Source organism: Monodelphis domestica, chromosome 1 (genome assembly GCF_027887165.1).
Source record: "Monodelphis domestica isolate mMonDom1 chromosome 1, mMonDom1.pri, whole genome shotgun sequence".
In the NCBI taxonomy this organism is placed as follows: Eukaryota; Metazoa; Chordata; class Mammalia; order Didelphimorphia; family Didelphidae; genus Monodelphis; species Monodelphis domestica.
In genome coordinates this window covers 523,710,896-523,734,211 of record NC_077227.1, presented here as the reverse complement: position 1 = coordinate 523,734,211, position 23,316 = coordinate 523,710,896, and the positions used below count along the sequence as shown (strand labels likewise).

The window sequence follows — 23,316 nt, the reverse complement described above, 5'->3', positions numbered from 1 at the left end:
TTTCTATAGAAATGAGAAACAAAGAAAAATAGAAAAAAACAACTGTTTTCAATAGGGCAAACATTTATCTTACTGTCTTCTGGATTTTGCATATAATTTTCATATTAAACTACTTTCCCTCTTCTTTAAAAATTTTTTATTTTTAGTATCACACATCTGGGTCTAAGCCCTTTATTTTACAGGTGAAGAAATAATAAAGTTACTTGTCCAGGATAACACTGCTAGTCAGTATAAGAGGTAGGATTTAAACTCAGATTTCCTGATTACAAGTTGGTCTTTTAGTCTAAACAAATAGAATCAAAACAGATATAAGACTACACTTTCAAATTAAACTGCTACTTTCTCTAAGTTGGCATTTTTCAAACTAGAGACTAGAGCCCAATAAGATTAGATCAGAGGTACATAATGTTAGATAGCTTTTAGAGCCAATATATAAGCAACTTAAAATATTTAACAAAAATAATCTGGTTTCTTCTAACTCTGTGGCCCTCACTCTATGTTTTCTTTTTAGTCTTTAAAATCTTGCTTTAAGCTGAGCAGGAGATAAAATTTCTGAAGTGTGTAAGGAAGAAGGTGTTTTTGTAAGGTGGTCTAGTTCTTTTGAAGGATAATAAATAGTATGCCTTGTTGATGTTGTGAAAACTAAAAGATTTAAGAATCATATTCCTCCAGAAAAGAAAAATAACAAATGCTAGAGGGGATGTGAGAAAATAGGTACAATAATGCACGACTAGGTAAGCTATGAATTAGTCCTACCATTCTGGAGAACAATTTAAAAATATTCCAAAATGGCCATAAAACTATGCATACATTTTAATGCAGCAATAATGCTACTAGGTCTAGACCTTAAAGATATTAAAGAAAAAAAGACTCAAATAGGGGGCTGCTGGGTTGAGTGTGGATTGAGAGCCAGGCCTAGAGATGGGAGGTGCTAGGTTCAAATCTGGCCTCAGACACATCCCAGCTGTGTGACCCTGGGCAAGTCACTTGACCCCCATTGCCTAGCCCTTACCACTCTTTTGCTTTGGAGCCAATACACAGTATTGATTCCAAGACGGGAGGTAAGGGTTAAAAAAAAAAGACTCAAATATAGAAAAATATTCACAGTAGTGCCAAAGAATTGGATACTGAGGGGATGGATGTTCATCAATTGAAGAACAAGGTATAATATATATGAATGTGTTGGAATGCTATTGTCCTTTAAGACATGGGGGGTGGGGTACAGTTAGGTAGTTGAGTGGATTCAGAGCCAGGCCTAGTGATGGGAGGCCCTAGGTTCAAATATGGGCGCAGACATTTCCACGCTGTATGACCCTGGGCAAGTCACTTAATCCTCATTGCCTAGCCCTTGCCACTCTTCTGCCTTGGAAGAAATATACAATATTGATTCTAAGACAGAAGGTAAGGGTTTTTAAAGAAATGATGAGGGGGATCATTTCAGAAAAACTTAACTGATGCAAAGTGAAGTAAGCAGAACCAGGACAACAATGTACTTATATAATAAGTGCAATATTTTAAGGATAATCAGCTGTGAAAAACTTTACTATTCTGATAATTACAATGATCCATGACAATTTCAAAGGATTCATGATGAAAAATACTATCCATTTCCAGATAGATAAGTGATGGACTCAGCCTCCAGAATGAAGCATATATTTTCAGCTTTCTCTTGCTACCCCAACCCCCACCCCAGAAAATAGCTAATGAGAAAATGTTTTGTGTGATTTCATATGTATAATGAATTTTTTATTTCTTGTCTTCTCAAAGGGTGGGGGAGTGGGCTTGAGGGAAAGAGAGAATTTGGAGCTAAAAAATTAAATTAAAAAAAACAAAAAACAAGGATCATATTTCCAAGCTGAAATGCTATTAGCAATTCAGACTTTACAATTACATAATATTATAGGTAAAGGAACCTTAAAGGTTATCTATCTCAGCTCAATAATATAGAAATCCCTTCTAAAGCATTCTTCTGAAATGGGCCTCCAGCATCTGCTTAAAATCCTGCCCTAACAAGGAGCTCAGTATCTTCCGAAGCAACCTAAATGCAAGATTTTACATTCCATTGTGTCCCTCTAACTGATTTCGGTGAAATGTTCCAATCTGTCAAAATAATTTTGCACCTTGATCCTTTTATCAATTTTATTAGCTATCTTATCTTTGTGTCATTTGGAAATGTGTGCTTCCCAAATCTTCATCCACATTATTTAGAAAAATGTAAAAATAGGAGGTAGTATATTAGACATTTCCATACTAATCATTAATCAAATAATTTTGGCTACTTTGATTAACAAACTGTGAATCCACTTTAAATATGCTATTATATGTTTTATTAAGCTATACAAAGCTATAAGGAGAGTCTTCAACTGTTTTACTAAAATTAAGACATATTATGTCTATATTATGATATGTCTATGGCATTCTCCTGATAGACCAGTTTGGTGATCTTATTGAAAAATGGGAAAAAGGGTCATTTGGCATGACAACTCCCAATTTGGCTACTACTGACTGTGGCACTCTTTTTAAAAGTTTACAATATATACAATAATGTGTTTTACAACTGTGCTGGACATCAGCATCACATTTTAGTTAATTTGTAGTTTCTATTATCATGTCTATAACAACCAGATTCATATTTGAAATAATCTATAAACTCCAGAATCTATTTCTCCCACTTTGAAAATCTGTGTATGTCTGATCTTCCAGCACCTCTCTTATTATTCATGGACTAAGAATAGGTTCTGAAATCACACCTGTGAATACTTTTCAATCAGTTCTGCCTTGAAAAATGAATGAGACAATGGGCAAAAGTAATGTTAATATGTAAAAAACACACATTAAGGACCAGAGAAAGGTAGTCACTGAGGAATTTGGCCTTACAAGTGAATGGCCAAGGATTGGATTCAGAAGGAAAACTATTATAGGAAGATTCCAGGAAAAAATAATTGAGATGATTAGAGATCTCAAAGTCAGAATGATGCAGTGAAAAGGACAATGAAATCAGATTCAGAGGTCTAGACTTCTAATCTCAACTATGCCACTTACTACCTATACCACCTTGGAAAAGTCACAATCTCTCTGGGTCTCATTTTCCTTGCGACAGACTAGACTGATAACTTTTAAGACTCCTTCCAGCTCTAAATCTATAAACCATAGTCCTTGGGCAACAAACCTAAAGATGGAAAAGAAAAGGGGACATTCTAGGAACCATTACATATGACAATTCCTTTGGGTTTTAACTGACCCAAAGCCATTCTAGTTCCTTTAGAAAGTATCAGAATTCTGTCCAGATGATCTCTTTTCTTGCTATTTGCAACATAATTCTCCTTATTTTATGAGAAGAGGGAATACTGAAGACTCTCTTTGTGAAGACATACATCACAGTGTGCCTATCCCAAAGCCAAAGCCAACCTGTTAGAATCTCCCATCATTTCAGGAGATATCATGAGAGTGAGAGATTACCATAGAATGGACTATTAAATTTTTCTTTGCAAATTCTTATTCCTTCCCTACACATTTGCACCACCATAGTCCGCATTCACCACACTCCTCCCTGATTTCTTTTTCTATCTAAACTATAAAGCAACAGCAACTTCAAGAAGTCAATCTTGATGTAAACACCCTTAACTTTTCCTGTCAACACGTGTATGTTTGGGGTGACATGTCTGCATATCTATCTATTGGTTTTCTGAATCCTTACTAGTATAAACTTAAAGATGAAACAAATTTTCTCCCAAAGTTTCTGTCATTTCTATCACCAGTAATTTCCCCTTTGCTGCTTTAGAGGCAGGTAGGTGAGTCGGTGGATAGAACTCTGGGCTTGGAGATAGGAAGCCTTGAGTTCAAATCTGGCCTCAGACACTTACTCACTGTAAGTGACAGGCAAGACACTCAATCTCTGCCTCAGTTTCCTCATCTATAAAATGAGGATAATAATAACATCTACCTCCCAGGGTTATTTCAAGAATCAAATGAGATAATATTTATAAAGTACTTAGTATAATGCCTGGCACTTAGAAAGTGCTATTTAAAAGCTGATTAAGCATAAATCCCTCTGATGGCCTTCTCTACTTTTAGGGGCTAAAATGTCAATTAGAAAAAGGAAAATTTTGCCATTTTTTTGGGGGGGCAGAATTAAACTTCTAACAGATGTCTAGATGTTTGAACTTCATCACTATTCATAGCTTCTGTGCCAAATCCATAACTGATACAAAGGAAACATTTATTATTTACATCTATCATCTAGATGAATAGTCCACAGTATGTTCTAAAACAATATTGCTTCAATTGTTCTTTTAAAAAATCTTTATACCAATGTTCTTTACTATGTTTCTACTCAGTTTTATAGATTTCAATACAGATATCTTCGTTACTGACAATGCCAATCCATTATTCTTCCATTAGATGTTTTTTCTGAAAAAATTATAACCTTTTTTTTGTCAAGATCTATCACACTTTCAGTGAAAGTTCTCTTCTTGCTCAAGTTTAAGTTACTTGAAGTTCACTTTGTTAAAATGGAAAACTATAAGTTCAGCTGGTAGATTAAATTCAATTTCTGTATAAATCCATTGCTACTATACTTGCTATCCCTAGAATCTTGTCATACTATATTGTATTAACTCCAAAATATACATTTATCATAACACGTGGAATAACTCACATGTGAAGGTCCTTTGTATTTTCCACCACTAAAAGATGCATTAGCTTTTCCCCAATGACATCAATAAGCATTTCTTTAAGCATTTACTGTCTGTCTAGCATTGTACTAAGTAGAGGGGATATAAAGAAAAGCAAAAGACAGTCCCTGACCTTGAGGAATTCCCAATCTAATGGAAGAGATAGCATGCAAAAAAACTATATGCAAGATAAACAGGAAATAATTAACAGAGGGAAGGAAAAAGAATGAAGAGGAACTGGGAAAGGCTATTTGTAGAAGATAGGCTTTTAGTGTGAACTTGAATGAGGTCAAAGAAGCCAGGAGGTGGAGATAAGGAAGAAGAACACTACAAGCATAGGGGCCAATGAAAAACCCTGGAGGCAAGAAATAGAGTATCTTGTCTGAGGTATAGACAGATAGCCAGGGTCAAGATAGATTCTACTTTTTTTCCATACTTTTTGAATTATATCTTAGAAAAATCATTCTATTATCTTCACTAAAAGCTATTTTGCTCATTATTCCCCCCCTCTATGTTTATAACAGCTCTGAAAACTACATATTATATTTGTTGATTTTATAACTAACCACTTAGCAGGAAATAAAGTTCACTTACCCAAATGAATAGACTGGGCTTGGTTTCCTCACCATCACCCAGTAGCTTATCAGACATGTCATTAAACTGAATTTAAAAAATGAAAATACATTTAATTAGAAGCTGTCTATTTCAATTTAAAGATCTATATTATTAAGAGTTTCATAATTAACAAGTTTCTGAAGGATACTTGTGGTTGCCCATATTAAATTAATAATAAACCCTTTTAACAGAATTATTTTAATTTAAAATTTGCACTTAGATCTTTATAGGACAACTTTCAAGCATTGTATAAAAACTATGGGCAAGTTACAGAGAAACCAAACAGATGATTTCCACAAGACTATAACATTTTACAGTTATTTAGATAGAAATGATATTTAAATTCTTAACTCAATTTTCTAATTTAACTATATTTCACCTCATAATGTTGGCATTATCAAGATATAGAAAGATAACTTAAAATAATATTTACTAACATGCTCAATATTGAAAATAACTGAAAAGTTAACACACCCATAGTTATTTATATTAGCATTCTACATGGGGAAAATGTATACAATTTGCTCCATCTTATGAATAATACTGTTCCCCAAACCAGTGATGGCAAACCTATGGCACGGGTGCCAAAGACGGTACGCAAAGCACTCTCTATGGGCATACAGTTCCCCCACCCCGCCCCCCAAGTTCATTACTAGAAAGGCAGAGGACTCAGGCAGAGCTGCTCCCCTCTCCCTCTCCATAATGCCTGATGACATTTTCTCATATCCCCCGCCCCTTTGCCCGGCAGCCCAATGGGAGCCCTTTCTCCCTCTCCTGTGTGGAGTGATAGGGGGAAGGGCACGGCACAAAGTCTGGGGGGGAGGGCCAACAAAGCACTTGATCTAGGAGGATGGGGACAGGGCCTGGCATTACATCTTGAAAAGGTTCACCACCACTGTCCTAAACAAACCCCAGGCCAAATAGCCCTGAGTGGCTGTACTCATTTTGTGAGTACATTTAGCTATGTCTAATTCTTATCCTTCAAGTGAATTTTTGGTGAAAATTCTCTTTGAGTGCCCAACAAAATGGAGGGGGGGGGGGTCTCTCCTCTGTGGAGATCCAGGTTAAGGTTGTATCCCAGAAAGTTAATTTATTAAGCACCTGTTGTATGCCAGGCACTGTGCTAAGTGCGAGGTTAGGATACAAAGGTAAAAGACAGTTTCTGCCCGCATGGAACTCATGACCTAATGGAGGAGACAACATGCAAACAATTATGAAAAAACAAGGCACATACAGAGTAAACTGGAGATGATCAACAGAGGGAAGGCACTATTATTAGGATGGATAAGGAAAGGCTTCCTGTAGAAGGCGAGATTTTAGGTGGGCCTTGAAGGAAGTCAAGAGGTAGAGATGAAGGAGGGAATTCTAGGCCCGGGGGATAGTCGGTGAAAATGTCCAGAGTCCAGTATCTTGCTGAAAAAATTGCCAGGAGGCCAGTGTCACTGGATCTCAGAAGATATTAAAAACAAACAAACAAAAAACAACAACAACAACAACAACAAAAAACCAGAAGGGAGCAGGGAGAGGTAACGAAAGTCTATAGTCACCAAAATGGAATTTTTATGACAGTAAACCTACTCACAGTGGCACTGTCAAAGAGACTGCAGCCTGCTAAAGAATTTGCTACTCATGGGGAAATGAGGAAAACAATGTTTCACTCTCATATACTGGGGATTTGGGTAACAAGTTCCTGTGGAGAATAGGTAGGAAATCAATTACTCTGTGACATGAGACATTTTAGAGATATAAGGGACTTGGGAGTCGGGGAACCAGGAAAATATTATAGCTTATTCATCAACAGGATGTGCATCAATTTTTACTCACCATCAAAATAATTAGATTCTCTCAATTAACTATCATTTGAGCTGGAAATGATTAATTAGAGTAAATGAAATGAATATCTCCAAAGGCAAAATGATAATATTTTAAAAGTTGAGAAGACTATTTAGTTCTTTAATGAAGCCTAATAGATTGAATACTATTATATACTTTGGCGAAAATTTATTTTTGGTTAAACATTGCTTTGGGGGGGAGGGGAAGACATTAAGAACTGCTTTGTTTATTCTAATTAGCTTTATTCGGCAAAAGACTTTTAACAAACAGATCACTATTGACCATACTCCAATGTACATTGATGTTTTGGTTGTTTTTGAAGCACTTTTAATGGTTTTCTTAAGTTCTGGACAGTTGGGTATGTTTCTAAAACTGCAAATTCAGTTATAAGGTGTATATTTTTATACATACATCTTTGTTATCATTATTTTATACATACTGTTTTATTATCTACATATATACATTTTGTTATCATTAGAGGCAATGTGCTTAATTTATCTGGCACTCCCCATATAGGTATATTCAGCATGAGTAAAATATTCCTTATTTTTTTTACCTTGTCCTAGAGATATTCTATATTTCTTTATCAGCTTTGTTTTTGTATTGCTTTATGGCAACACAATAGTCTACTGCACTGATATACCAAAGTCAGGTGTGAATTTTAAAACTACTCCACCCTACTCAGACCATACTTTAGAAGATCTGATTTAGCTATCTCCTGATTAGTAACAATGGAGATACTTGGTTTAACAGAATCAAGTCTTGGGAACTCTACATTTCTCCACCCTACTTAGTTTAACAAAGTCAGGAATGTCTGTACCATACTCAAGGATTACGTATTTGAGAAAATGGCCTTCAACAGACATGTGCAGAAACAGTGGACAGACCCCTGGGCTGTCCTAAGTCAAGCCAAGCTAACATTGGTACAGAAGAGACGCAGGAAAGTGATGTAAAACCGTCTATATAGGGCAAGTCACTTGCTTTCTTCAGCAATTTTCCTGGAGAGGCATCTCTGGCTGGCAGAGTGCTAAGCGTTCTGACATCTTGGTGTGGTGGCAGGTATTTGTCTGGATTTTGATGGTGAGTTTGTCCTTGAGCTAATTCAGGTTCAGGCATCTTGGCTGAGCCCCCTTGGAGTTCAGGCTGATTCCTTCATCTTTTATTCTCCAAAACCTTACCTTCTAGAGCCTCTAATCTTCCCACCCAGCACAAGCCAGGCGGGAGAAATCCTACACCCTTTTCCTTTTCCCTTCTTCTTAAATTCCTTTCCACTATATTAATTAAATCACCATAAATTTCCAGACTGACTTGGATAAATTTTTTTTTTGTTATTTGGGATATTCATGGCGGCCAATAATTAATATAGTTTAGGTCACAACGCTAAAATTATCCTTTACACAGGGTAGCCATTTTCTCCATGTTGGGAATTTTGGGTTATTTTCATTTTGTCACTGTCATAAAGAGAATGCCCAGGTCTTTGTAAACATTAGTCTTTTTTTTTTAATTTAAATTATTAACAATGAATTACTAACAAAATCAGAGGTGGGCTGAAGGAAAACACTTTTTAAAAGATTTTATTTATTAAGCATTTTATATTGTATTTATTAAATATAATTATATCAAATTTTCTAGCAAAGGTCTGATAGAATATATAAAGAATAAATAAGGTCAAGAGTAACTGACCAAGGGTTAATTAGTCAAAGGATATGAACCAACAATTCCAAAAAAAGAACTGTAAGCTTTTAAAAACCACTTTAATTTCTTAGGAGCAGCTAAGTGGCTCAGTGGACTAAGAGCCACACCTGGAGAAAGGAAGTCTTGGGGTTCAAATGTGGTCTCAGACACCTCCTAGTTATGTGACCCTGGGCAAGTCATTTAACCTCCATTGCCTAGCCCTTATTACTCTTCCACCTTAGAACCAATAAACAGTGTTGATTCTAGGAAGATAAAGGTTTAAAAACAAAAAACAAACCAAAAAAAAAAAAACAAAAACAAAAACACTCGAAGGAATGCTCTAAATCACTAATAAGAAAATGCAAATAAAGCAACTTGAGACAAAAAATAGAAACAATCAATGTTGGTGGACAAAGATCAGCAGGAAATCAGGAATCCTAATACTCTATTGGCGAACTTCTAAATTAGTCTAATCATTATACAGAAAATAACTTGGAACTATGCAAAAAAAAAATTAGTAACCCATCTATACCTTTGACCCAAGATCCCATTTGTGAAGAGTGAATCAAACTTTGTGTATCAATCAACAACTTTTAAATTAATCAATAAAAAACTTAAGCACCCCTACTTAACACTAAGTAAGAGAGGTCGCAAGTCACTTGCTAGAGTGGGTGACAACTCCAGAGGCCACTGCCTAAGAGGGTTGGGCAGTGCTAGGCAAATTAAAAGACTGCAAATGGTTCCCTAAGAGTAGAGAAAGGGACAGGAAGTGACATGGGAAAAGGACTATAAAAAGTCCTGAACTTCCTGTTCAGGGGATCTTTGAATTGGTTCTTCTGCTTGAACCTTCAGCTTGGATCTTCTCCTTTGGATTACTCCTGAGATTTCACCTTGGGACTTCTCTTTTTGGACTTCTCACTGGATCCTGCGCCAGTGAGCTGGGTGAGTAGTGGGCCTGCCTTTCCTGGCTTCTGGAGAGATTTATTCCAGAGATGCCTTCCTTTTCCTGGAGGAGACTGCATTGGTGAAATCCTTGCTAAAGATACCACCTGGTCCTTTAGCTGAAGATTATCAAGCCCTGCTGGGGCTAAGCCCCACACCAGAGCAGTGCTTATGGTGATAGGATAGATAATTCTCTACCTCCTTCTTACATTTTCCTACTCTCACTCTTTCCATCTCTTTACAAATAAAGCTACTAAAAGTCATTTTGACTTAGGCTATATCTTTAAATTGGTGACCACAATATTACTATAGAATTCTCATAATTAGCATAAAACCTAAATTTAAAATTCTTACACATTGCTAGGCAAATTACACAAAGTCAAAAGATCAAAGGAAATATTCATAATATCACTTTTTTGTTCTCTCCTGCAAAGAATCAGGAACAAAATAGGTGTCCAGTAATTTGAAAATAACTAAACAATCTCTGATATGTAGATACAATAAAATATATTACCAAGCCATGAAAAACATGAAGAATTCAGAAAAGTATGGAGATTTCTATGAACTGACAAGTGAAATAAACAGAACCAGGAAAGCAAAACAAAACAATAAATGCTAAGAATATATATATTTTTAATGAAACTGACAAAGGCTGGCCTTGGAGAATTGTTGAGAAATTCCACCTTCTTCTTTGCTGAGGGCTAGAGAGGGGATGAAGGGGTGTCTTTGGGGGTACAATATTGCATATACTGTCAAACAGATGTGTTGGTTTTGAACAATTATTTTTTTCTTTTGTTGGATGAATAAAAGGTTGCTTGCTGGGTAGAAAAGGGAAAGAGGTGAAAATATGAAGGTGATGATAACTTCTTGAATGTATGGCATATTATGTTTCCATGTTAAGAAAAAAATAAAAGGTTCAAATTTCAAGATTGTGACTATTTATATGCCTAATTTCAACAGCTGATTAACTGAAGATTGCTATAAATAGTTCAAAATAATAACAATAATTTTTTTTAAAATGTACTTTCTTAGTATATATTCTGAATCTCAAAAGCCAGAATCCCTGGCACCAAAATTCATGAATATATACTAAAGTGTGGAAGTGTTGAGCTCTTTTGTCAGTAGAGAAAATATCTGCATCAGTGAAATCACTGAAGAATATTCTCAATACTGGGATTAGTAAGAATCAGGCGAGTTTTAGGATTCATTTTTTGCCTGACTACTTTCCAAAAAAATAGCACATGAGTGTATAAATGTACCCATATTTTACTAAAGCCTCAACAATATTGAATTTTTATTGGTTTTACTAGTTTAAAAGATGTGAATTAATAACTCAACCCTGTTTTAATTTCTTTAATCATTTATTATTTATTTCTGTAATTAATTTAATTATTTGTTATTAGTGAAACCAAATATTTTACTATTTGTGATTCCTCTTTTATGAATTGACTATTTAAAGCTAACCATTAGTCTGTTAGAGTCAGATAATATCCCTTTACATCAGTATTAGCTAAGTTATACTGTCTTAAATGAAATGTGTTACATTGCCACTTTTTTCAAGCATACTGTTGCATTTTGAGGAAACTATAACTGCTCTTTCTCTTCATTTAAGCCATACTTTTATTTTACTTTCCCTAATGCTTTCAGATAATTTAACAAGCTTTCAGTCCAAGTTTGGAAGTGTCTACCTCTCCTACTTTAAAAGCAGAGATCTTTAAAATTTAATTTTTGTATTCCCTCCACATACATCTCATACCCCTACATTCCCCAGTATTCTGCTTTGCATCAGGTAGGTCTATGACAAATATTTACTGAATGTAGTGAATTTAAAACTGAATCTCTTAAAATACATTATGGCAGAGATTTTTAAAGGAACTTTGAAAAACTCTTTTTCAAGTTAAAATCTTATGTCTTTCTTATTTAACTTTTACAATAAGGATTATTTTATCCTGATTACTTTTCTTTTTTAATGTACATTTTATTTGATAGTATTTATTTTTAAATCGCCTAATTTCTTTCTAGAGAGCCACTCCTGATATCAAAAAATAAAGAGAAAAAAATTTTTTCAGCAAAATTAACATTAGCAACACACTTAAAGAGTCTGACATCTTCAGTGTTTCCTATCCACAGTTCCCTGGCTCTGCAAAGAAGGGGAGGAGGTGACTTCTCCTAAGTCATCTTTAGGGCCAAGTATGATAATTATAATTTCACACATTTTTAATTGTTTTGTTGTTCTTTCTATTTACATCATTATAATCATTGTATATATTGTTTTTCTGTTTCTGCTTGCTTTTGCTTCATTTTACCTTAATTATATAAATCTTCCCATGATTCTCTGTATTTATCATATTTATTTCTAATAGTACAATAATATTCTATCACGTTCATGTACTACATCTTGTTTAGCCATTCCTCAATCAACAAACATCCCACCCAACTTCTTTATTAATGCAGTAAGTGTTGCTATGTTTATTTTGGTGTAAATGAGGCCATTTTTTAATCACTTACCTTTTGGTGGGGAGGTACATATATAGCAGCAAAATCTCTGGCTCATTTCATTCAATAGTTTATATGTCAAAACCCATTTTATGTTTTTGAAAAGGAAAATCCCTTTATTCCTTAATGAAAAGAAGTAATTCTATGAGAGCAGAAAGATTTCAATTTTTAAAAACCTACCTGAAGGGGGAAGCTGGGTAGTTCAGTGGATTGAGAGCCAGGCCTAGAGACAGGAGGTCCTAGGTTCAAATCTGACCTCAGACACTTCCTAGCTGTGTGACCCTGGGTAAGTCACTTAACCCCCATTGCCTAACCCTTATCACTATTCTGCCTTGGAACCAATACACAGTATTGATTCCAAGGTGGAAGGTAAGAGTTTTTTAAAAAATAAAAAATAAAAATAAAAACCTACCTGAAAAGATCAAAGATTGTCAGATACGTATAGGCAGTTAAAGCTGTTGGGGGGAAAATGGAAAAAAGATAAAAGTAGTGTTATTGGGATAATTGTTAAGAATTAACTCTCTTGAGAACATTTCATTGTCAAGTCACCACAATTTTTATTATTCAGGTCATTACCCTTTAGCTGTCTACACCTATTTTTGGCAATTTTCTAATTAGTTGAATTAAGGTAGACAACAAAAGAAAATTGGGTTTTATTCGTACATTTAAACTGAAAAGACTATATTTAATTAACTAAATAAAAACTGAAGATCTACTTTATTTTGGTCTGAGTAAACGCAACAAACATTTACATAGCTGTAAAAACCATAACTATAAATTAAAAGTCAGAGAAAAACAATCCTATAAGAATAATAGATCATTGGTACCAAATGTCACAAGTATTCTCTGCTTTGAGAAAATGTATCTAAAAATTAAACATAAAATTAAGGGGGTTAATCACATTTTTAAAAACTAATTTTAGCCTTAAGGAGGCAATATTTATCAACTATCCTTTAAATATGTCCTTAAAGCACATTTAAAATGTTAATTCACAAAAATTAAATGTATACACATTTCTGGACCACACCTAGGGTATTAAATAAGGCACACTCTATTTACAACCAGAAGCCTATATATATAGTAAAACTTTCTAAAATTAAAAACTGTAACATACCTATACTGTTAGTAGAACTGCACCACATAAGCAGGAATCCAGTACACAATAAGTTTATAGCACCAAAAAGCAAGATCTTCCAGGACTGTGAATGAAAAATTTGTATTTATTTGCAAAAAACAAAAACAAAAACACCAAGAAAGTTAGATCAAAGGGACTGCATTATTTTATCAGAACTATAGAAAGTCCACAGTGCTATATCCTTCTTGTTTTCCATCTTACTAAAATTACTAATTCTTGTGTTAGCTCTTTTAAGCTATATACATATGCAATCGAATTTGTATTTTCATGGTTATTTTTAGAAAAAAAATTGAATTTATTTTTTAAATTCTGAACTTAACAAAAACCAAATGAGTATTTACATCTACACAGCAGAACAGAAAAAAAGAATTGTATATGAAACTGCCCACCTTTATTAACTTTCTTTTCTTTTAAAAAATAAAATAAATTCTGACCATTTGAATGAATGCTCAAAATCACTAATAAGAGAAATGTAAATCAAAAATATCCCAAGGTTTCACCTCATACTCTGCAATTTAACAAAGATGACAACAGGTGGGAATAGTCAATGTTGGAAGGGCTGTAGAAAGACAGGCACACCAGTGCATGGTTGGTGGAACAGTGAGTCAGTACAATCATTTTGGAAAGCAGATATACAAATAAAGTGATTGAAATGTCCATATACAGTTGATCTAGACATCCCACTAATAGGCTTATAACCTAAGGAGGTCAGTGATTAAAAAAAAAATTAAAAAGCCCTTACACACACCAAAACCTTTATAGTAGGACTTTGTGGCATCAAAGAACTGGAAACAAAGTAGATGCCCATCTAATGGAGAATGGCTAAAGAAATTGTGATACATGAATGTAATGGAAAATGAATGTGTCATAAAAATCAATGAATATGACAAATACAGAAAAGCAGAAAAATATTTACCAGAAATAATGCAGAACAAAGTAAGTAAAGGCAAGGAAACAATAGACATGACAACAACATAAATGGAAGGAACCAAAAAACAATCAAAAGTGAACACTTGCAAAATTACAAAAAACAAACTATGGATTCAAAGAAGAAATATGAGAAGACATTCCTAGCCTATTCCTCTGCAGGGCTGGCAAGTCCACAGGTATGGAACATTGTATGCATTTTTAGATTTCTTGGTTTTGCTGAATTTTTTCTCTTTTTTTTTCTTTAAAAAATATTATTTGTTGGGAAGCAACAAACTGGGGGAAAATTTTTTATAACATAACTCTCTTGGACAAAGGTCTATTTTCCCAAATATATAAGGAACTAAGTCAAATTTACAAAAAAGTCAAGTCAATCCCCAATTGACAAATGGTTAAGGAACATGAATAGGCATTTTTCACATTAAGAAATCAAAACTATCAATAATCACATGAAAAAGTGTTCTAAATATGTTCTAAAAATATGATGCTTAAAAAAAATAAAAAAATAAAAATATGATGCTTGATCTATGAATGACATGATATACCCCAGACTATGTCAGCACAATTAAGGGAAATTAAAATGATGGGAAAAACACCAAAAGGCAGAGAGGTAAGGGGGCAGCTGGGTGGCTCAGTGAATTGAGAGTCAGGCCTAGAGATGGGAGGTCCTGGGTTCAAATCTGGATTCAGACTTCAAAGCTGTGTGACCCTGGGCAAGTCACTTAACCCCCATTGCCTAGCCCTTACCACTCTTCTGCCTTGGAGCCAATCAAGACAGAAGGTAAGGGTTTAAAAAAAACAAAACATTAATCAAGTTTTGAAATTAAGCCAATGATTTTTACTTACTTCCCTTAAATTATAATTATGATTATATATTTAAAATTGACTTACCCTTCGGTCTGCTGCTACCAATTTAAATTCCTGTGATAACTTTCCAACAAAAGATCTTTGTGATTTTCGAAAGAGATGTATTGTCCCCTGTAAAAAGAAACAATATAGCCTAAATAAGTATTTCTTTCCTATTTTAAGTGTAACATTTTATCCAGTTTTATCTATGTTTCACTCTAAAGTGGTAAATGCTAATAATGAGTCTGTTCTTTTTGCATTCATGTCATAAAGCAGCACTTCCCCCCGCTCCCATTTAAAGAAACGGTCATACAAGACCCACTTCCATACTGGTCACTATTGTAAGAGCAAACTCATAATAACTAAAACTGCAAAATAAAACCAAAAATACACTGATGTGAAAGATGACTCCAGCAGTTCTTTCTTTGGAGGTGGATAGCATTCCCTGTCATAAGTCTTTCAGAATTGTCCCAGATCATTGAATTAATGAGTAGCCAAATTTTCACAAATAATCATCATCCAATATTGCTGTTATTGTGTACAATGTTCTCCCAGTTCTGTTTATTTTGTTCTACATCACTTCCCACAGATCTTTCCAGTTTTTTTCTGAAATCATCTTGCTTATCATTTCTTATAGCACAGTAGTATTCCATTACCAACATGTACCACAATTTGTCCAGCTATTCCCCAACTAATGGACATCCCCTCAATTTCCAATTCTTTGCCACCACAAAAGAGTGCTGTAAATATTTTTTGGACAAGTCAGTCCTTTATCCTTTTGTATTATCTCTTTGGGATGAAAACCCAGCATTACAGGATCAAAGGGTATGCACAATTTTATAGCCCTTTGGGCATAGTTCCAAATTGCCCTCCAGAATAGTTGGATCAGCTCACAACTCCAACAAAAAATGCATGTGTCCCAATTTTGCCACATGCTCTCCAACATTTACCACTTTCCTTTACTGCCATATTGACTAATCTGATAGGTGAGATGGGGAGAGAGAGAGGGAAAGAGAGACAGAGACAGAGAGGGAGGACTTGTAAACTGACTTTTACAAAATCTTTCATCTTGATGCTACAGATTTCTAATTACCAAATACTTCAAAAAACGATTGTCTATGCTCTATGACTAAAGAATCTTTAGCTTAAAAAGTTCAAAACTGATGGGTATGGAGGATAACTAGGTAGCACAGTGGATATAGAGTATTGAGCCTGGAATTGGGAGTAGCTGGATTCAAACCTGACCTCAAACACTTCCTAGTTGTGTGAAAATAATAACAAAATAAAATTGATAGGTTTAGAGGGAAGGAAAAGCCAGAACTTTCAACATTATAAAAAAACAAGTCAATTGATAAATATGAAGTATTTCCAACATATGTCTTTATTTAAACAAAATAATTTTTCTGGAAATTATACAGAGAATACTTAGTGGCCATGTAATTGATATCCTCCACAATAAAATAGTTGCCAAAATCCTTCAAGGAACAGAGACTTGGAGATGTTACAAGATTAGAAATCTTGAAACAAAGTTGAAAATAGCTTCCTAAATACATACACACAGACACACACACACTCTTATTCATGGAGACATCACTGTTCTCAGTTCAATAATTCAATTTCACGAACACTTACAAAGCACCTAGTATGTGCTAGGAATTATGCTTGATGCACAAGAGATACGAAGACAAAACCAAACAGTTTCTACCCTTAAGTTTTACTGAGTAAAATAATCAGCACACAAAAATAAGAATTGTTTATTCAATCACCTAGCATTTATTGAGTACTGTCACATGTGCCAGTTACTCTGTTAAGTGCCAGGAACACAAACTGTGAGGAAAAAGTAAATATAACATTCCAAAGCAAATATACATCATCCTGGCTTCTAGTTCTCCCAGAGAGTACTTAAAAACTTTTTAGCATCCTACAGATTTGGGCTAGAAAAGACTTTAGAGATCACTGAATTCAGTCTTTTCATTTCAGAAATGAGGGAAAAAAGTCACAGAAAATAGTTGCAACCAATGACTGAAGCCAGATTTTAATACACTTTACAGATATAACTACTCTTTAATAACCTTCCTTTAAAAAAAACAACAAACAAAAAAACCTTACCTTCTGGTAGAACCAATACTGTGTATTGGGTCTAGGTCAGAAGAGTAGTAAGGGCTAGGCAATGGGGGTCAAGTGACTTGCTCAGGGTCACATAGCTAGTAAGTGTCTGAGGTCAAATTTGAACCCAGGACCTCCCATCTCTGGGCCTGGCTCTCAATCCACTGAACCATCCAGCTGCCCCCAATAATCTTTCTTAATCCAAGTTTATTGCCCTGAATTCCTTCAAGATTCAGCTAAAATCTTACTCTCTGCAACAAGTTTCTCAAATCCCCCCCCCCCCCAAAGCGCTTAGGCCTCCCCTCTGATTACCACCAATTTCAGTCTTATGTCTATCTATTGGCAAATACAAACAATCCCAGCTCTCAAACTAATCTAATAGTGGAGACAATACATAAATATGTGTATACTGTGACAAGGAAATAACTTTTAAAAGACTGATATATATATTAATTTAAGGTCGCCAAGGAATTCAGCTATGTAATTCCTAAATGAAAACTCAAGTCAGCCGTCAACCTTTTATGGAGTTTTAATTACAAACAGGAGGAAGAAAGGAATTAGAGATAGATAGAGGTAGAGAGAAAGGGGAGAGAAGAGAATAGGGCTTAAATACCCCTTCTGTTTAGGCTGGGCCAAAAGGCCCAAGCCCTTAGATAGCTGGGGCAAAGAAAGGAGATCAGTCCCTATTACTCACGTGACCAAAATGGAGAAACAGTCTCAGAGCCCCCACCTTCAGCTTCCTTCCGAGCAAGCTTCTCAGAGCACACTGCAACCACTCCGACAAACTCCTAAAACCCCCCTCTCAGTCTTCAGACCCCTCTCTCTTTAAGGAAACCATCCAAGTTCCCTCCCCTCAGTTCTCACATCTACCAATCACTGTCCATGTCTTCCCTGTGCCAATGGAGGCTCCAGCTTAACCCAGGACCGCCCAGAGGTCTCTGGCTTTGCACATGTCTGCTGAAGGTCATATTCTCAAATAATTAAATCTTTGATCCTTTGCTACAGCCCTTTCTAAATCCTGTTAACCTGAGTAGGGTAGAGATTGGAATAATTAAATTTTGATCTATGCTGCAGCCCTTCCTCAATCCTGTTAGGACTGAGTAGGGTGGAGATTGATTCCAAGTATCTCCATTGTATCAATTCTAAAATCAATCATGACTCAAAGAAATTCCTGTTCTATGCTTAAGCATAGGTCAAAGTCTTTCCATTGTTCAGCAAAAGGTTTCTGTCCTAAAGTAATCTTAAGAAGGGAGGAGAGGGAAACTCTCATGCCAAAGGGGTTCACATTCCAATAGCCAAGACCCACTATCAATAGGGAATTTTTCAAGTATGAAATTTCCCAATGGTGAAATTTCCAACATTTATAAGTCTAAGAAATTTTGAGGTTTACAATACCTAATGGGGGCAGCTAAGTACAGTGGATAAGGTTCAGGCACTTTCTCCTAGCTTTGTGACTTGGGCAAGTTAGTTACTTAACTGTTAGCCTCTGTTCCTTATTTATAAAAAGAGATGAAGGAAATGGTAAAACATTCCAGTATCTTTGCCAAGAAAATTCCAAATGGGATTATGAGTTAGACATGACTGAAATGACTTAACATACATGTTTGTGAAATTGAAGGTATTAAAATTGGCAATGAGGAGACCAAGCTATCACTCTTTGCAGATGATATGATGGTTTACTTAAGGAATCCTAGAGAATCAACCAAAAAGTTACTCGAAATAATCAACAACTTTAGCAAAGTTGCAGGATACAAAATAAACCCGCATAAGTCTAGGAATCTATCTGCCGAGACAAACACAGGAACTATATGAACACAACTACAAAACACTTACCACACAGTTAAAACTAGATCTAAACAATTGGAAAAACATTGATTGCTCATGGGTGGGACGAGCTAACATAATAAAAATGACAATCCTCCCCAAATTAATTTACTTATTTAGTGCCATACCCATTGAACTACCAAAAAACTTTTTTACTGAATTAGAAAAAACCATAGCTAAGTTCATTTGGAAGAACAAAAGATCAAGGATATCTAGGGAAATCATGAAAAAAAAAACGCAAAGGAAGGAGGACTTGCAGCCCCAGATCTCAAACTATACTATAAAGCAGTGGTTATCAAAACAATTTGGTACTGGCTAAGAGACAGAAAGGAGGATCAGTGGAATAGACATGATGTAAAAGATCTCAGCAAGACAGTTTATGACAAACCCAAAGACCCCAGCTTTTGGGACAAAAATCCATTATTTGATAAAAACTGCTGGGAAAATTGGAAGACAGTGTGGGAGAGATTAGGTTTGGATCAACACCTCACACCCTACACCAAGATAAATTCCAAATTGGGCGAATGACTTGAACATAAAGAAGGAAACTATAAGTAAATTAGGTGAACACAGAATAGTATATGTGTCAGACCTTTGGGAAGGGAAAGACTTTAAAACCAAGCAAAACTTAGAAAGAGTCACAAAATGTAAAATCAATAATTTTGACTACATCAAATTAAAAAGCTTTTGTACAAACAAAACCAATGTAACTAAAATCAGAAGGGAAGCAACAAATTGGGAAACAATCTTCATAAAAACCTCTGACAAAGGTTTAATTACTCAAATTTACAAAGAGCTAAATCAATTGTACAAAAAATCAAGCCATTCTCCAATTGATAAATGGGCAAGGGACATGAACAGGCAGTGTTCAGCCAAAGAAATCAAAACTATTAATAAGCACATGAAAAAGTTTTCTACATCTCTTATAATCAGAGAGATGCAAATCAAAACAACTCTGAGGTATCACCTCACACCTAGCAGATTGGCTAACATGACAGCAAAGGAAAGTAGTGAATGCTGGAGGGGATGTGGCAAAGTAAGGACATTAATTCATTGCTGGTGGAGTTGTGAATTGATCCAACCATTCCGGAGGATAATTTGGAACTATGCCCAAAGGGCGATAAAAGACTGTCTGCCCTTTGATCCAGCCAAAGCACTGCTGGGTTTATACCCCAAAGAGATAATAAGGAAAAAGACTTGTACAAGAATATTCATAGCTGCACTCTTTGTGGTGGCCAAAAATTGGAAAATGAGGGGATGCCCTTCAATTGGAGAATGGCTGAACAAATTGTGGTATATGTTGGTGATGGAATATTATTGTGCTAAAAGGAATAATAAAGTGGAGGAATTCCATGGAGACTGGAACAACCTCCAGGAAGTGATGCAGAGTGAAAGGAGCAGAACCAGGAAAACATTGTACACAGAGACTGATACACTGTGGTACAATCAAACATAATGGACTTCTCCATTAGTGTCTATGCAATGTCCCTGAATAATCTGCAGGGATCTAGGAGAAAAAACACTATCCACAAGCAGAGGATAAACTGTGGGAGTAAAAACACTGATGAAAAGCAACTGCTTGATTGCAGGGGTGGAGGGGATATGACTGAGGAGAAACTCTAAATGAACACTCTAATGCAGATACCAACAACATGGAAATGGGTTTGAATCAAGAACACATGTGATACCCAGTGAACTTGCATGTTGGCTATAAGAGAGGTGGGGGTGGGGGGGAAGAAAAGAAAATGATCTTTGTTTCCAATGAATAATGTTTGGAAATGACCAAATAAAACAATGTTAAAAAAATAAAAAAACATATATGTTTGTGTTGTCTACTATATTCTATATATGTATACCTGGTATACACACATTTGTACTGTCTCCCTCATTAGAAACTGAGTTTGTCTGCTTTTGCCCTTCTTTGTATTCCCAGATCTTAGCACAAGATCTAGCACTAAGTAAGCACTTTATAAATGCTTGTTGGTTTTTCCTGAATAGTCATCTTTAACAGTTCGGGGGAAATGAGGTGATGAAATCTTAAGTGGTTTTGACAGGTATTTTTCTTATTAGTGATAGGGAGAACCTAAAGCCTGGGACGTTGCGGTTGATTAATAAATCGTAGATTCTCTCCTCGAGTTACTAGCAATTCTTATTCTGAAAACTCTTTCCTAATGTCCTCTAACCCCCTGGGAGCTGGCTCTTAATTCAATTATTTTTCACATTAAGGAAAAAGCAAAGCGGAGTCGTTGGCACCTGTGGACAGCTCAGGGCACTCGGCAGCCAGAGGGCGCGGGACGTCGACTCCAATCCAGAGGACAGCCGCAGCTGCCCCCAGGCCAGTGAAAGCAGGAGCGGCCGAACTCCAGAGCTGCTCGCAGCTCCGACAAAACAAGAGGATGTAGCCCCACAAGACTGGAAGAGAAAGCTGAGAGCGACGAGGGAGGGGGTGGGAGAGACCTTCCAGGAAGCAGCAGTAGCCTCGCTTCCGGAGAGACGAAGGACGGAAGACAGCCGCACCGCCCCCGCCCAACCTCGCCAGTGCAGCGGCACCGGGAAATCGTCGCTCCCAGAGCAGCGCCGGAGACCCCATACCCCGGGCCCGATTCCAGGCCCGGGCCCGCAGCCCACTCACCATGATAAGGGGCCGCGCAGCTCCCGCCGCCGGAAGTCGTTCTGCGGCAGGCCGGCTGCTCCCCCGCCCCCTCCGAGCGGAAGGGGTGGGACAAATGCCTGCGGTTGGCCGAGGTAGAGGAATCCGGAAGTGAGGACGGTAGGTCTGGGAGGGAGCTGCTAGAGTGAGCGTGTTGGAGTAGTTATTCCGTTTTTTGATCCAGTTTAGGCTGCAGAAATGAAGCTACATTTCATTTTCCCTAACTGACGGAGAGGACAAGCGTTTCTACCGGCAGCAGCGACGAAGAGGCTGGAGATCCTGGCTTCGTGTCACGTGCTATAACTTGAAAGTAAATCTCAGGGAAGTTAGTTTTTGAGCCCTAAGAGATTAATAAGTGACAAAGCCAGCATCCCATTTATCGGAAATTGTCCGACGGCTTTTTGGGGATGTCTCTATGTGTGTGTTATGGTAGACTTGTCTAAAACTTTTTTTGACGGGGTGTTTTATTTAAGGGCGAGGGTTTTATAGGAGACTTGTCTGAAGCCTTTTTTGAAATCTCATCTGGTCATACCTGTTACAATTAAACTCCGAAGTCCTGTAGATCATCATCGAAATCACTCTCAACAACCCTGTACCAATTGATTCCTTATTTATCCCTCTCAACCCTAATACCTCAAAGTTTCATCCTAACCCCATCCAGCCTTTTCACCCTGTAGAATGCCTATTCCAAACTTCATCCTAAATCTTTTCTTTTCTCGATCCTTTCATCTACTAGTTCTTACTGAAACGTTCAGTTCAGTCATTTTCAGTTAAATCGGACTCTGTGACCCTATTTGGGGTTTTCTTGGCAAAGACACTGAAGTGGTTTGCTGCTTCCTTCTCCAGTTCATTTTACAGATGTGGAAATTGAAGCAACCAGAGTTAAATGAATTGCTCAGAGTCACCCAGCTAATAAGTGTCTGAGGGCAGATTTGAACTCAGGAAGATAAGTCTAAATGACTCCATCCCTGGTATTGCTCAACTGAAACCTGGCTCACACTTTTCAGTAATGGCTGCATCATTACTCATTCTCCTCAACTCACTGCTAAATCTTTTTACCTTCACATCATCTCTTGTAAATGTGTTCTTCATTCATAACCACGATCCTAGCTCAAACCTTTATGATCTTATGGTCAAACAAGGGAAGATAGCACACAAAGGAAGGAAAAAGATGTGGAGATTGGGAAGGTACCTAATAGGGGAAGCAATGGAAAAAGTAAAAAAAAAAATCCAAAATGAATGCAACAGGGCAGTAAATTATATGTCTGTACATATACCCTTCCTTAAATGGAGGTTGAGGAATTCATGGTTCGGCCCACTGTCTACTGCTACAAAGTACTTCCTCCCCTTACCAAAATACTTGAATATATTTTCTGTATATCTTTGTATGTATAAGAATGTCAGTACCTCATGGGTGGGGACTAATTTCATTTTTGCCTTTATAATCCCAGCACCTAGCATATTGTATATAGTAGGCACTTAATGTTTATGTGTTATTCTTGTGCCTGTTTTGTAAATTTGTGTTGTTTTTCAATAATGTGTGAGTCTTCATGACCTTATTTGTATTTTTCTTGGCAAAGACATTGGAATGGTTT

General features: G+C 36.3%; 1 protein-coding gene across 3 annotated transcripts in view; it reads right to left on the bottom strand.

The window, feature by feature from the left end:
• The window catches only part of SLC30A6 (solute carrier family 30 member 6), a 52,526-nt gene extending 30,562 nt beyond the window's left edge, over window positions 1–21,964 (bottom strand). Inside the window, exons 1-5 of one of the 3 annotated variants that reach the window (XR_008915485.1) lie at window positions 21,704–21,964; window positions 15,187–15,273; window positions 13,348–13,432; window positions 12,646–12,688; window positions 5,268–5,333 (exon numbers count right to left, since the gene is read on the bottom strand). Coding sequence is in view for 2 of the 3 variants with exons in the window: in XM_056813239.1 (XP_056669217.1) it covers window positions 5,268–5,333; window positions 12,646–12,688; window positions 13,348–13,432; window positions 15,187–15,273; window positions 21,704–21,706 (284 nt within the window). In the remaining variant the exon portion in view is untranslated. The other 2 variants (XM_056813239.1, XM_056813240.1) reach the window with 2 other exon arrangements.
• Between the last annotated feature and the right edge of the window lie 1,352 nt (window positions 21,965–23,316).